This window comes from Theropithecus gelada, chromosome 17 (assembly GCF_003255815.1).
Source record: "Theropithecus gelada isolate Dixy chromosome 17, Tgel_1.0, whole genome shotgun sequence".
NCBI lineage: Eukaryota > Metazoa > Chordata > Mammalia > Primates > Cercopithecidae > Theropithecus > Theropithecus gelada.
In genome coordinates, this window is record NC_037685.1 from 34499558 (window position 1) to 34513572 (window position 14015).

The 14015-nt window shown below is 48.6% G+C and overlaps 1 protein-coding gene across 7 annotated transcripts in view; it reads right to left on the reverse strand.

Annotated features, from left to right (window-relative positions):
- The window catches only part of ABCC4 (ATP binding cassette subfamily C member 4), a 294345-nt gene extending 282888 nt beyond the window's left edge, over positions 1–11457 (reverse strand). For all 7 annotated transcript variants that reach the window (XM_025364534.1, XM_025364533.1, XM_025364535.1 and 4 more), the window contains exon 1: positions 9616–11457. In XM_025364534.1, coding sequence (XP_025220319.1) covers positions 9616–9689 — 74 coding nt within the window. In that variant the 5' untranslated portion in view covers positions 9690–11457. The remainder of the gene's footprint in view (positions 1–9615) is intronic.
- Between the last annotated feature and the right edge of the window lie 2558 nt (positions 11458–14015).

Consider the following 14015-nt stretch of genomic DNA (forward strand, 5'->3'; position numbering starts at 1 on the left):
TCCTGTTCTCAAAGAGCTCACACAATGAGGGAGGCAGCCACTGTATCATGCAAATAATGCTAGGTGTTGAAGAAAACAAGCCCCGATTCTCAGTGGCTTAATTAAAAATCACCAGCCGAGGCAGGTGGATCACATGAAGTCAGGAGTTGGAGACCAGCCTGGCCAACACAGCAAAACCCCTTCTCTACTACAAATACAAAATATAAATATATATACACACACACACACGTATATATATCCGGGCATGGTTTCGAGCTCCCGTAATCCCAGATACTTGGGAGGAGGCTAAGGCAAGAGAATCCCTTGAACCCGGGAGGCAGAGGTTGCAGTGAGCCGAGATCACACCACTGCACTCTAGCCTGCGAGACAGACATAGACTCCATATCAAAAAAAAAAAAAAAGGAAACCAAGACCATGCCTATTCTCATGCTGTAGTCCCCTTTGGGCCATCTAGGGTGGGGAACACCACCATACACTCACTCCTAGCTGGACTTTCACCATCTTGTGGCTCGGCCTCCTCTCAGTACTCCTCCTTTCCAGGAGACCTCTTTATTCAGCTGGAAAGGCGTTGCGTGGGGCTGGTTTTTGTGTTCCAGGCATGGAAGCCAGACACCTTTTGCAACCACTTCCTGTTGGCCAGGTCTCAGTTTCATGGTCACCTCTGACCACAAGGTTCGGGTAGAAAACATAGTCCAGGCCGGGCGCGGTGGCTCGTGCCTGTAATCCCAGCACTTTGGGAGGCCCAGGTGGGTGGATCACCTGAGGTCAGGAGTTCAAGATCAGCCTGGACATGTTGAAACCCCATCTCTCCTAAAAGTACAAAAAATTAGCCGAGCGTGGTGGCACACACCTGTAGTCCCAGCTATTTGGGAGGCTGAGGCAGGAGAATTGCTAGAACTCGGGAGGCGGAGGTTGCAGTCAGCTGAGATTGCGCCATTGCACTCTAGCTTGGGCAAAAAGAGTGAAACTCCGTCTCAAAAATAAAAACATTAAAAACAAAAAGTAACATAAAATAAAAAGAAGGCACTCAAATGTTTGCTAAATGAATAATCTAAACCGCAGAGGGTCAAGTCAGTAACCTTGGCCTCCCAGACACTGATCAAGTAGAATGGGACGCCAAGGACTGAGAAAGACCTGAGAAACATGGCTCTGAAATCTCAGCATCTGAATCATCCAGGAAATACACTTTAAAAAACTGCAAATTTCAGGATGCCGCCTCAACCCCAAGAGACGGTGATTCTGTGGACGCAGAAATTTATTATTTGGTGAGACTCACACCTGTAATATCAACACTTTGGGAAGCCAAGGCGGGAGAATCACTTGAAGCCAAGAGTTTAAGACCAACCTGGGCAACACAGTGAGACCCAGTCTCTACCAAAAATCTATTAATAAAAATTAGCAGCCAGGCACGGTGGCTCACCCCTGTAATCCCAGCACTTTAGGAGGCCGAGGCAGGCAGATCACGAGGTCAGGAGATCAAGACCATTCTGGCCAACATGATGAAACCCTGTCTCTACTAAAAATACAAAAATTAGCCAGACATGGTTGCATGTGCCTGTAGTCCCAGCTACTCAGCAGGCTGACACAGGAGAATCGCTTGAACCTGGGAGGCAGAGGTTGTAGTGAGCCAAGATCACGTCACTGCACTCCAGCCTGGCAACAGAGCAAGACTCCATCCCTCCCACCCCTGCAAAAAAATTAGCTAGATGTCCAGGCACGGTGGCTCATGCTTGTAATCCCAGCACTTTGGGAGGCGGAGGAGGGCGGACCACGAGGTCAGGAGTTCAAGACCAGCCTGGCCAACTGTCTCTACTAAAAACATACAAAAAAAAATTAGTCGGGCATGGTGGCGGACACCTGTAGTCCCAGCTACTTGGGAGGCTGAGGCAGGAGAATCACTTGAACCCAGGAGGCAGAGGTTGCAGTGAGCCGAGATCACACCACTGCACTCCAGCCTGGGTGACAGAGTGAGACTCCGTCAAAAAAAAAAAACACCTGAGCTAGGTGTTATGGCATGCACCTATAGCTCAGCTACTCGGGAGGCTGAGCTGGAAGGACGACTTAAGAATAGGAATTTGAGGCTGCATTGAGCCATAATTGCATTACTGCACTCCCACCTGGGCAACAAGCAAGACCTTGTCTCAAAACACACACATAAAATTAAATGGCCAGGAATAGTGGTTCATGCCTGTAATCCCAGCACTTCGGAAACCCTAGGCAGGAGGACTGCTTGAGCTCAGGATTTTGAGACTAGCCTGGGCAACATAGTGAGACCTCATCTCTAAAAGAAAAATAATTTTTTTTATTATAGAAAAAAATATAAAATTAAACATTTTATGCATTGACTGAGAGCCTCACGCACCCATCCTCTCTAAGCCATCCCCTGCCCTCAGCCACTTGCATTTGCTTCTATAGTCATGTCATCAGCTTTCTAGGGCAGGTCTCCAGAGAGTCTGTCTGGTCACTAGTGGCCGTTTCCACAGCAGCGCAGGCTTTGCTAGACGATACTTCACCCACTGAGACACGGCCAGCAACAGGGGGGCAAGGATTTAACAACTCTCTCTGTGGGCCAGATGCATCTGGCGATCCCTCTCAATGCCCATATTTGGGGAAAAGTCCTTCGTTGTTAGCCTCCACCCTGCTGCTGACCCCAGATCTCTGTATCAAGTGTGGGCAGAGGAATGCAAAGTGCCTGCCGGGCACCAGGGGGCAGCAGGACGATTCCTAGGAGAGTCTCAGGGATTGGCCCATCTTGTGCCAAGCTTGACATGGTTAAAGGGCTGTGCCACTTATTTCCACTAACGGGAAAAGGAGGAATTAGTCAATAAATGATAATGGGGAAAACGAGCTGTTTGGGGAAAAAATGGGGACTACCTCATATCAAATACTGAAAGAAATTCTAGCTGCCTTTATTGTTAGAAATGAAACAATAACTAAAAGAAAATGGAAGACCAGGCACGGTGGCTCACGCCTGTAATCCCAGCACTTTTGGAGGCTTAGGTGGGTGGATCACCTGAGGTCAGGAGTTCGAAACCACCCTGGCCAACATGATGAAACCTTCTCTACTAAAAACACAAAAATTAGCCAGGCATGGTGGTGGGCGCTTATAATCCCAGCTACTTGGGAGGCTGAGGCAGGAGAATCACTTGAATCCTGGAGGTGGATGTTGCAGTGAGCCGAGATCATGCCATTGCACTCCAGCCTGGGCAACAGAGTGAGACTCCATCTCAGAAAAAAAAAAGAAAATGGATATAGAGGTGGAGCGTGGTGGCTCATGCCTATAATCCTAACACTTTGGGAGGCCGAGGCAGGCAGATCACTTGAGCTTACAAGTTTGAGACCAGCCTGGGCAACATGGTGAAACCGCAGCTCTATTAAAAAAAATAATAATACAAAAATTAGCTAGGCATAGTGGTGCACACCTGTAGTCCCAGCTACTCAGGAGACTGATGTGGGAGGATGGCTTGAGCCTGGGAGGAGGAGGTTGCAGTGAGCTGAAATCATGCCTGTGAACTCCAGCCTGGGCAGTGCCGCCAGACCTTGTCTCCAAATTTTAAAAAAAAGGATATGGAGATCGAGGTGATCTTAGGGTTAAAAAAAGGTATATTTCGAGTTGAAGAAGGCCAGGCACAGTGGCTCACACCTCTAATCTGAGCACTTTGGAGGCCAAGGCAGGTGAATTGTTTGAGCCCCGGAGTTGGAGTCCAGCATGGGCAATATAGTGAGACCAATCTCTACAAACAATTTAAAAATTAGCTGGGCATGGTGGCATGCACCTGTAGCTCAGCTCCTTGGGAGACTGAGCTGGGAGGATCACTTGAGCCTGGGAAGTTGAGACTGCAGTTAAGTCGTGTTCACGCCACTGCACTCCAGGCCTGGTCAACAGAGTGGAAGAGGTAAATGAGAAGATGGCTCGCACCTGCAATCCCACCTAAACTAGGAAAAAATAGGTGATCCACCCACTTCAGTCCCTCAATCTACCCAAAGAAATTTCCATCCCAACACTTTAGGAGGCCTAGGTGGAAGGATGGCTTAAGCCCAGGAGTTTGAGACCCACCTGGGTAACATAGTGAGACCTCATCTCTATTTTTAAAAAAGAGCTGAAGCAACAGCAACAACCAAAAAGAAAAGATCAATTAATGATATATAAATTTAAAACTTCTGAAAAAAACTGAGAAGTGAAAATCTAGAAAACTATTGTAAACACTACAAGTTATTTCAAAACCATAAATGCCTCATAGAAAAAATGCAAAAAACGTAATGGATAATTCAAAGATATACCAATAAACAAATGGTCAGCAGACCTTGTCAAAGTTCAATTATAATTATCAATCAAATAAATTCAAACTGAAACTGATTGATACTATTTTTAACCTATCAGCTTGGAAACTTTTTTAAATTCAGTATTTAGGCCAGGTGCTGTGGCTCATGCCTGTAATCCCAGCACGTTGGGAGACGAAGGCAGGTAAATCACCTGAGGTCAGGAGTTCAAGACCAGCCTGGCTAACATGGCAAACCCTGTCTCTACTAACAATACAAAAATTAGCTGGACGTGGTGGTGCACACCTGTAATCTCAGCTACTCAGGAGGCCGAGGCAGGAGAACCGCTTGAACTCAGCAGGTGGAGGTCGCAATGAGCCCTCATCACCCCCCACTGCACTCCAGCCTGGGTAACAGAGCGAGACTCCATCTCAAAATTAATTAATTAATTCAGTACTCAAAGTTAACAATGAAATAAGGACACAAACTACTACTAAGAGGGCAAACTGGTCCGATTCTGTTGGGAAACAGGCCTTTACCAGTCATTCTACTTCTGAGAAAACAGAAAAAGGAAAGATATACCAAAAGCATGGATATCCGTTACATTGTTATTAGAAATGCACTGTGTTCAATCGTGAAAAACTACATAAATTACAACCATTAAATATCATGTTTTCAAGATTATTTAATGCCATAAAAATTTAAATTAAGGCTGAGCACAGTGGTTCATGCCTATCATCTCAGCACTTTGGGAGGCTGAGGCAGGCAGATCACTTGAGCCCAGGAGTTTAAGACCAGCCCGGGCAACATGGCAAAGCCCTGTCTCTATGGAAAAAAAAAATACAAAAATTGGCCTGGAGCCATGACACACACCTGTAGCGACTCAGGAGTCTGAGGTGAGAGGATCACTTGAGCCTGGGAGGCCAAGGCTGCAATGAGCCATCATCACACCACTTAACTCCAGCCTGAGCAAAAGAAAGAAAAGGTTTGTGAGGAAGACAGAAGCAACCAAAATATCAGCAGATATACCTGGCCAACAGAAATAAAACATTCTATTCCTTACTTCTTTTTCTATAGTTTCAAATTTCCTACAGAAAGTGGCCGGATGCAGTAGCTCATGTGTGTAATCCCAGCACTTTGGGAGGCAGAGGTGGGCGGATCACCTGAGGTCAGGAGTTCAAGACCAGTCTGGCCAACATGGTGAAACCCTCCTTATAAAAATACAAAAACTAGCTGAGCATGGTGGCATGCGCCTGTAATCCCAGCTACTCAGGAGGCTGAGGCAGGAGAATGGCTTGAACCCGGGAGGCAGAGGTTGCAGTGAGCAGAGATCGCAACACTGCCAACCTGGTGACAGAGCTGAAACTCTGTCTCAAAAAAAAAAAAAAAAAAAAAGGAAAGAAAAGAAATAGGAGAAAATACTATCTTTAAAAATCCACAATTGCCAACAGTCATAATGCATGACTCCTTTTAGACTCCAAGTCCAAATTATGCTATGAATACACCAAAATCCCAGGAACATACTTTGTATAAAAGTCAGTAAGCTAGTTATTGGCATCATTTAGGTAGGCAGCTACCAGTTTACAAGTTCAGAAAGCAGATGATATTTGAGAAGAAAAGCAAATACCCAGCAAGAAGGTGAAAAAGCAGTTTTTCCCTACAAGGTGGGCCCTATCTCCAGGGAGCCACTTCCTGGATGGGCTCATTTCAGCTTTCCACTGGCAGTGGGAAGGGAACACAAATACTAACCTAAAAGTAGGAGGCTAAGGCACAAAATATAACTCAAGAATTTACTACAGGCCCAGTGCGGTGGTTCACGCCTGTAATCCCAGCACTTTGGGAAGCCCAGGCAGGCAGATCGCTGGAGCTCAAACTCCTGAGCTGTGGATTACAGTGTTCGTGGGGCCCTGTTAGGTTAGTCTGTAGCTATGTGGCAATATGAAGCACTTTCAAGTGGTAAGTAAATAGCTCAAGGGGGTGGGAAATATAAGGTGACTGCTGTATCATTTTAATGTCTCTCTGGGCCTGATAATTTAAAAGGACTCTGCATTCCTCAGATGATGATGATTATTATTTTCTCACTAAGAGGCCTCAGACTTTAAAATTCCTCAAACTGGCCCAGGCACAGTGGCTCACGTCTGTAATCCCAGCACTTTTGGAGGCCGAGGCGGGCAGATCACCTGAGGTCAGGAATTCAAGGCCAGCCTGGCCAAAATGGTGAAACCCCATCTCTACTAAAAATACAAAAATTAGTTGGGTGTGAGGGTGCACACCTGTAGTCCCAGCTACTCGGGATACTGGGGCAGGAGAATTGCTTGAACCCAGGAGGCAGAGGTTGCAGTGAGCAGAGATTGCACCACTGCACTCCAGCCTGGGTGACAGAGCTGAGGGACAGAGTAAGCCTCCGTCTCAAAACAAAAAAAAAAGAAAATAAATTTTAAAAATTAAAAACAAAGAAAAGCATAATACTATAATAACACTCCAATGAGAGGAGTAGCTAGAAGCAGTAAGCTCCTCAAATCAAGATCACCTGGAGCACGTGAACCCTCACCACCACCCACACACCCAGTGTTTCCAGTTTTACTGAATCAGTCCGGAGCAGATGCTAGAGAATCTGCATCTCTTACAATCTCCCAAGTGATGCTGATGCTGCCGCTCTGAGTACCATGCTTTGAGAACAGCTGCCCTAAAGCACAGTAAAAGTTGTTACAAATGTATCATCTCCAACTGCAGGCACTTTAAGAACTTCCCTTGAGAAACTCTAGCCTGCCAGAACAGGGGGTGCCTTCTCCATACATTTCCGACAAGCACCTGAACTGGAAGCAGCTCAGTACAGCAGCTCCAAAGAGGCTGGGGAGCCAGTCTGCCCAGCTTTGGAGCCTGCTCTGACACTTGATTGCTGTGTGAGTCCAGGCAACTTACTCAACCTCTCAGCTTGTGTCCTCAGAGTAAAATAGAGGTACTAGCTCCTTCCCCTCCATCAGGGAAACCAGAAATGAACACCTACTCCAGTCATCAATGGGAAGGCATCACTTCCTATTTCCTCACCACCTAAATTTTGAAAATGTAGGGGGAGAAAATGTAAGGAGGCAGGGCTCACATCTGTAATCCTGGCACTTTGGGTGGCCAAAGCGGGAGAAACACTTGAGCCCAGGAGTTCAAGACCAGCCTGAGCAACAAATTAGAGAGCCCCATCTCTACGAAAAACTGTTTTTTAAATTATCCAGGCATGGTGACACACACCTGGAGCCCCAGCTACTCGGGAAGCTGAGGCAGGAGGATTGCTTCGGCCCAGGAGTTGGAGGCTGCAGCAAGCTACGAATGTGTCACTGCACTCCAGCCTGGGTCACAGCTTGCACAAAGCAAGATCCTGTCTCAAAAAAAAAAAAAAAAAAGTTCCTTGCCCTGCCTGAAGTTGAGGAGACCATTTGTCTACTTCAAGTTATTATTTACAGAAACCACACCCATATTCCTTCCTCCTCCACGCGCCTCTCGCCTCAAGAGAAAGGCCGCCAACCCAGAGGGTCCTACACTCACTGAGTGTATCACAATCGAAACAAGAGTAAGTGACCCATCCTCTTGGAATCCCCTAGGTCAAGCTTGTCCAATCTGAGGCCCATGGGCTGCATGTGGCCCAACACAAATTCGTAAGCTTTCTTAAAACATCATGAGATTTGCGATTTTTTTTTTTTTAGCTCATCAGCTGTCATTAGTGTTAGGATATCATTAGTGTTAGTGTATTTTATGTATGGCCCAAGACAATTCTTCCAGTGTGGCCCAGGGAACCCAAAAGATTGGAGACCCCCACCCTAGGCTGTCCCATAATAAAAGGCAATATCAACATGTGGGAAAGATGAGGCAGCAGAAGTCAAGAAACACAAGATCTAATAATCAACCAAGTGAGATTGAAGCCCTTCAAAGGTTCAGGCTTATGTAGTTAGCAGATGGAATTCCCGCCCCTCAAGACAGAGTCTCACTCTGTCACCCAGGCTGGAGTGCAGTGGCGCAATCTCAGCTCACTGCAACCTCCACTTCCTGAGCTCAAGCAATTCTCCTGCCTCAGCCTCCCTAGTAGCTGGGATTACAGGCGTGCTCCACCACACCCAGCTAATTTTTGTATTTTTAGTAGAGACAGGGTCTCACCATGTTGGCCAGGCTGGTCTCGAACTCCTGACCTCGTGATCCACCCGCCTCTGCCCCTCAAAGTGCTGGGATACAGGCGTGAGCCACTGCGCCAGGCCAAGATGGAAGTTTCAGGTACAACTATGACCTGAGTCTTTCTCCACCTGTTTCCTTGCAGAAAATGGGTAGGGCTGTGGGCCCTCCCAGCTCAGGAGCCCTGGGGTGGTTTTAAGATGCTAGAACTCCTGGTAGGAACCACCTGCATCAAGACCATGGATCACCTCTCCGAAGGTTAGCGATTCCAGGGACCCCACCCCGGCGCAGTCCTCCTAGGTGGAAGTGAAAATACTGGAAACAGGGAAAGAAGTTGGTCAAAGACAGACTCCAGTCGTGGCGGTGTATGTACCAGTTAAAAGCAAAACTTGGAAAATCTTGTTCAATAACAGTGTCCTCATTCATAAATAAAAAATAATAGTGTTTTTTACCCACATGAAACTTGCCATAACTAGGTACCACGACCCACATGGACACACAGTGAGATTCACACAGAGAGACAGGAGAGCCCTGGTCACTGAGACAAACGATACAGAGACATCGGGACACAGAGAGACACAACGGGACGTGGAGTTGGATCCAGCTGTCTCGTAAGGAATATCGGAAGGGGTGGGGGACACTATTGGGAGATGGCATAGGTCCAGGACACTAATTAGGCTTTGGCTGAGATTAGATAAAGGAAGCTGTTCGTAAGCTGCTTACTTAAAAAGAAAGGAAAAGGTGCGTTTGAGTTCAGGAGACTGTGAGTCTCGGAGCAGGAGGTGGCAGCCAGCGAAGGGTGAGCGTGTAATGGGTGCAGTCGCTTCTCCCGCTGGGCAAGAGACTCCCCCTTTCGGCAGCCTGGGTTCCCCGCCTCCCCACCTCCCGCTCCTCCTCCCCGGAGCCCTAAGGGCCCGCAGGGCCTCCAGCAGCAAAGCCACTGGCCCCGCGCCACCAGCGCCGGGTCCACGCGTCCCCGCGTCCCCCTGCCCCGCGCACAGGGGCGCAGGCGGGGACCACGCGGCCGGCGTGGGGCGGCGCCACCGCAGCAGAAAGCCCAGCGTGGACCGCGTGGCACAGGAAAGCACTCCCCTCGCCCCCAGCCGCAGAAGGCTGGGGCAGCATCGAGCGCGGCCCCAGGAGAGCGCGTCAGCGGGGCCACCGGCTGCAGGGTGACCTGTTTCGGGCGGGGACACTCACCAGAAGAACACACGCGAGCAGAGGTTCGCGCCCTGCAGCGGGTTGGGCTTCACCTCCTGGTACACTGGCAGCATCTTGTCGGGCGTGGGGGACGCGGGCCGGGGTCGCGCTGATCAGGCGGCAGTGGCCGCGGGCTCCCCTCCTGGACCGTGAGCAGAGATGCTGGAGCTCCCGCCGCCTCGCCAGTCTGCTCGGCAGGAGCCTGTGAAGCAGCCGTTTCCGGGAGCCGGGCGCCGGCGGCACGCCCAGTCCCCGCCTCTCAGGCCCGCCGCTACCAGGGCCGCCTCGGGGGCGCCCGTTACGCGCCGCCGCCTGGAGCCCGGGAGCCGCGCACCACGTGCGAGCTCGGCCGGGACCGACGGGTGACGCGGCGGGAGGAGACGCGGCGAGAGGAGGCGAAGCTGGCGACGCCAAAGGGAGCCCAGAGCCACGCCCAGGGGTGAGGCGAGGGCCGCCCGCGCGGCTGGATGGAGAGGGTAGCCGAGCGCGCGGCGCGGAGCCCGGGTCCTGAGGTGCCCACGTGCTCGCACCCGAGTGAAACTTCCCGAAATTCACTATCCGAGTCTTGGCGCCGACCCAGAAGGTGGAGCAGGGAGGCGTCGGCTGTGCCCGCCCCTGCGACGCAGAAACGCCCTCGGGCACGGATTTGGGGAGACTGGGAGACAGCTGCCTCGTGCTCCACCAGACCGCCCCCTGGGCGCCTTGCCCTTCTCAGGACCAAACGCGGGTGCCATGGGAGGCTCTCCAACCTGTGAGCCAAACATTTGACCTCGGACGACAGCAAAGTTTAGCACAGATTATCCTTGTAGAGCTGCAAGACCTCAAGAAAGCCGGGTAACTCGAGAGTAGGACCCAGATGAATTTGGGAGATGGATGAATGCTGTCGTCGATGGAGCGGGCTTTCGGCATCTCACATGTTGCATGGTACGGTGGACCTCTGAGCTTTTTGCTGCCCTCTTAGATTGGGAAAGGAATGTAAGAGGAAAGAGAGACTGCCTTATGATTTCTGTCATCAAGCCCTAAAGCCTAACAGATAACAGTGACAAACGACACATGTGTTCCAGAAGACCAATTATGTTTATGTGCATTTCTGAGTGCGTAGTCTCACTTGTGTGTGTGTGTGTGTGTGTGTGTGGCAGTCTCACACACAGTGACTCGATTATGGCTCATTGCACCCTGGACCTCCCAGGGCTCAAACAATCCTCCCAACTCAGCCTAAGTAGCTAGGACTACAGGCACCCGCCGCCACGCCTGGCTATTATTTTGTAATTTTTGTAGAGATGCAAAAATCAAAATCAAAGGCTCTAAGTTCAAATACTGATAATTTTTTAAGCCAAATGATGTGTCATGGGAGTTTATTTTCTTCATATTTCATGCATGTTTGAGAATTTGGTTTTCTTTGTAACAAGATCATTTTATTGTTCCTTGATAATTTCTCACTTTGTTGCCCAGGCTGGTCTCAAACTCCTAGGCTCAAGTGATCCTCCTACGGTGGCCTCCCAAAGTGCTAGGATTACAGACATGTACCACCACACCCGACCAATTATCTCACTTTTAATTCTATCAGTGCCGCATTCAAGGTTATTCTTATTTTATAGATGAGGAAGGTGAAGCTGAAAGGCAGAACTTGTCCAGGGTCTTAGAGCCAAGAAAGGATTAAACATGATTTACATTAAGCCTGTGCCTAAGCATGGCCAATCTCCCTGGTGGATGACCAGTGTGCATGAGAAGTGGCCAGAATCTGCTGGTTGAACGGCTGTAGGAATGAATGAACAAAATCTTCTTCCAAGCTTTTGGACTCCCACTTCTAAGTCTTCAGTTACTTCTGTGGCTACCTTACCAAGGTCAGCAGCTGCTCTTCATTTCCACCCTGAATGAAAAAAAATAAAGACTCCAAGTTCATGGTGCTTGGAACAAGATCATTTTATTGTTCCTTGATAATTTTGCATGTATATTTGCTAAGATAGTATCATTAATAGCTTTTAAAGAAAGCCTTACACAAACACGTATTTAAAAGTCAAGCACAGGCTGGCCAACATAGTGAGACCCTGTCTCTACCAAAAAATTTAAATTTAGCCCAAGTGTGGTGGCATGCCCTTGTAGTCCCAGCTACTTGGGAGGCTGAGACAGGAGGATGGCTTTAGCCCAGGAGTTCCAGGCTACAGGGAGTTAAGAAGGTGCCACTGGGCCGGGCACGATGGCTCACGCCTGTAATCCTAGCACTTTGGGAGGCCGAGGCGGGTGGATCACCTGAGGTCAGGAGTTTGAGACCAGCCTGGCCAACATGGTGAAACCCCATCTCTACTAAAAATACAAAAAATTATCTGGTCTTGGTGGTGGACGCCTGTAATCCTATCTACTCGGGAACCTGAGGCAGAAGAATCACTTGGACCCAGGAGGCGGAGGTTGCAGTGCGCTGAGATCATGCCACTGCTTTCCAGCCTGGGCAACAAGAGCAAAACTCCATCTCAAAAAAAAAAAAAAAAAGGTGCCACTGCACTCTAGGTTGTGCACACCCATAATCCTAGCACTTTGAGAGGTGGAGACAAGAGGATTGCTTTAGCCCAGGAGTTCTAGACCAGCCTGGGCAGCATAGGGAGACCTCATCTCTACTAAAAATGTAAAAATTAGATGGGCATGGTGGAGTAAGTCTGTAGTCCCAGCTACCCTGGAGGCTCAGGTGGGAGGATTGCTTGAGCTCAGGAGTTCTAGATCAGCCTGGGCAACATAGGGAGACCTCATCTCTACTAAAAATGTAAAAATATGATGGGTGTGGTTGCGTGAGTCTGTAGTCCCAGCTGGAGGTTCAGGTGGGAGGATTGCTTGAGCCCAGGAGTTGGAGGCTGCAGTAGGCTATGATCACGCCACTGCCCTGCAGCCTGGGCTAAAGAGTGAGACTCTGTCTCCAAAAAAAAAAAAAAAAAGTCAAGCACATTAAGAATGGCAAAATATTGATAATTTTTGAAGCCAAATGATGTGTCATGGGGGTTTATTTTCTTCATATTTCATGAATGTTTGAGAATTTGGTTTTCATTTTGGAGATGGGGTCTCACTATGTTGCCCAGGCTGGACTCAAACTCCTGGGCCCAAGGAATCCTCCTGTCTCAGCCCCTCCAAGTACCTGGGATTGTAGGCACTCACCAGCATACCAGCTTATGTTTCAGAATTTCTGTCACAAAAAGGAACACAATATTTTGAGTTGACTACTGTGGGAAAGCTATGATCATTCAATAACCTACCTTTCTGATAGCTCTTTCTCAGATAATGCAAGCTATAAACCAAAATAATCAGTCTTCACCTGATTTACAGTGCCCTTTGAAACTCCCTAAGCTTTCTAGCCCAGTAAATGCTGAGCTACCAGTTCTACTTCCAAGCTAGAGAACCTGTTTGCTAAAGTTAGAAGTCTAGTGACTTCCCGTGTCAGACTGCCCCAGAATGCTCTCCCTACCCCCAACAACTGTGTAAGACCCATAATTAGCCATCTCCAAACTGCCAAAGTACTCAGTCCCTTCGGCTCCTGCAGAGGCTTATTTTTTTCTTAATTAAGATCTTTTGGAACTTCTTAACATTCTTTTCTGAACATTAACAATGTGGTATTTGGAGGCGATACTGTACAGCAGTGTCTGACTGCAGAGCGGACTGGATATGGAACCAGGGGACCAGGGCTTTATATCTTTTCACTCGTTACCTGACCTTTCTGACCCTTATTTTCCTCAGGTCTAAAATGGAGTCGGGGCGGGTACAATGGCTCACGCCTGTAATCCCAGCACTTTGGGAGGCGGAGGCGGGCGGATCACCTGAGGTCAGGAGTTAGAAACCAGCCTCGCCAACGTGGCAAAACCCCATCTCTACTAAAAATACAAAAACTAGCTGGGCGTGATGGCATGTGCCTGTAATCCCAACTACCCAGGAGACTGAGGCAGGAGAATTGCTTGAACCTGGGCTGCAGAGGTTACAGTGAGCTATGAGCCAAGAGCACGCTGCTGCACTCCAGCCTAGGTGACAGAGCTAGACTCTCATAAAAAAATAAATAAATAAATAAATAAAACAATAAAATGGGGTCAGGCAGGGCATGGTAGCTCGCACCTATAATTTCAACATTTTGGGAGCCCAAGGCAGGAGCATCACTTAAAGCCAGGAGTTTGAAACCAGCCTGGGCAATGTGATGAAATGCCACCTCTACCAAAAAAAAAAGTTTTTTAAATTAGTCAGGCATGGTGGCACACACCTGTGGTCCTAGCTACTCGGGAAGGTAAGATGGGAGGATCACTTGAGCCTAGGAGTTTGAGGCTGCAATGAACTCTGATCGCACCACTGCACTCCAGCCTGGGAGACAGAGTGAGAGACCCTGTCTCTAAAAACATAAAAATAAATTTAAAAACAAAATAGGGATCAGAATC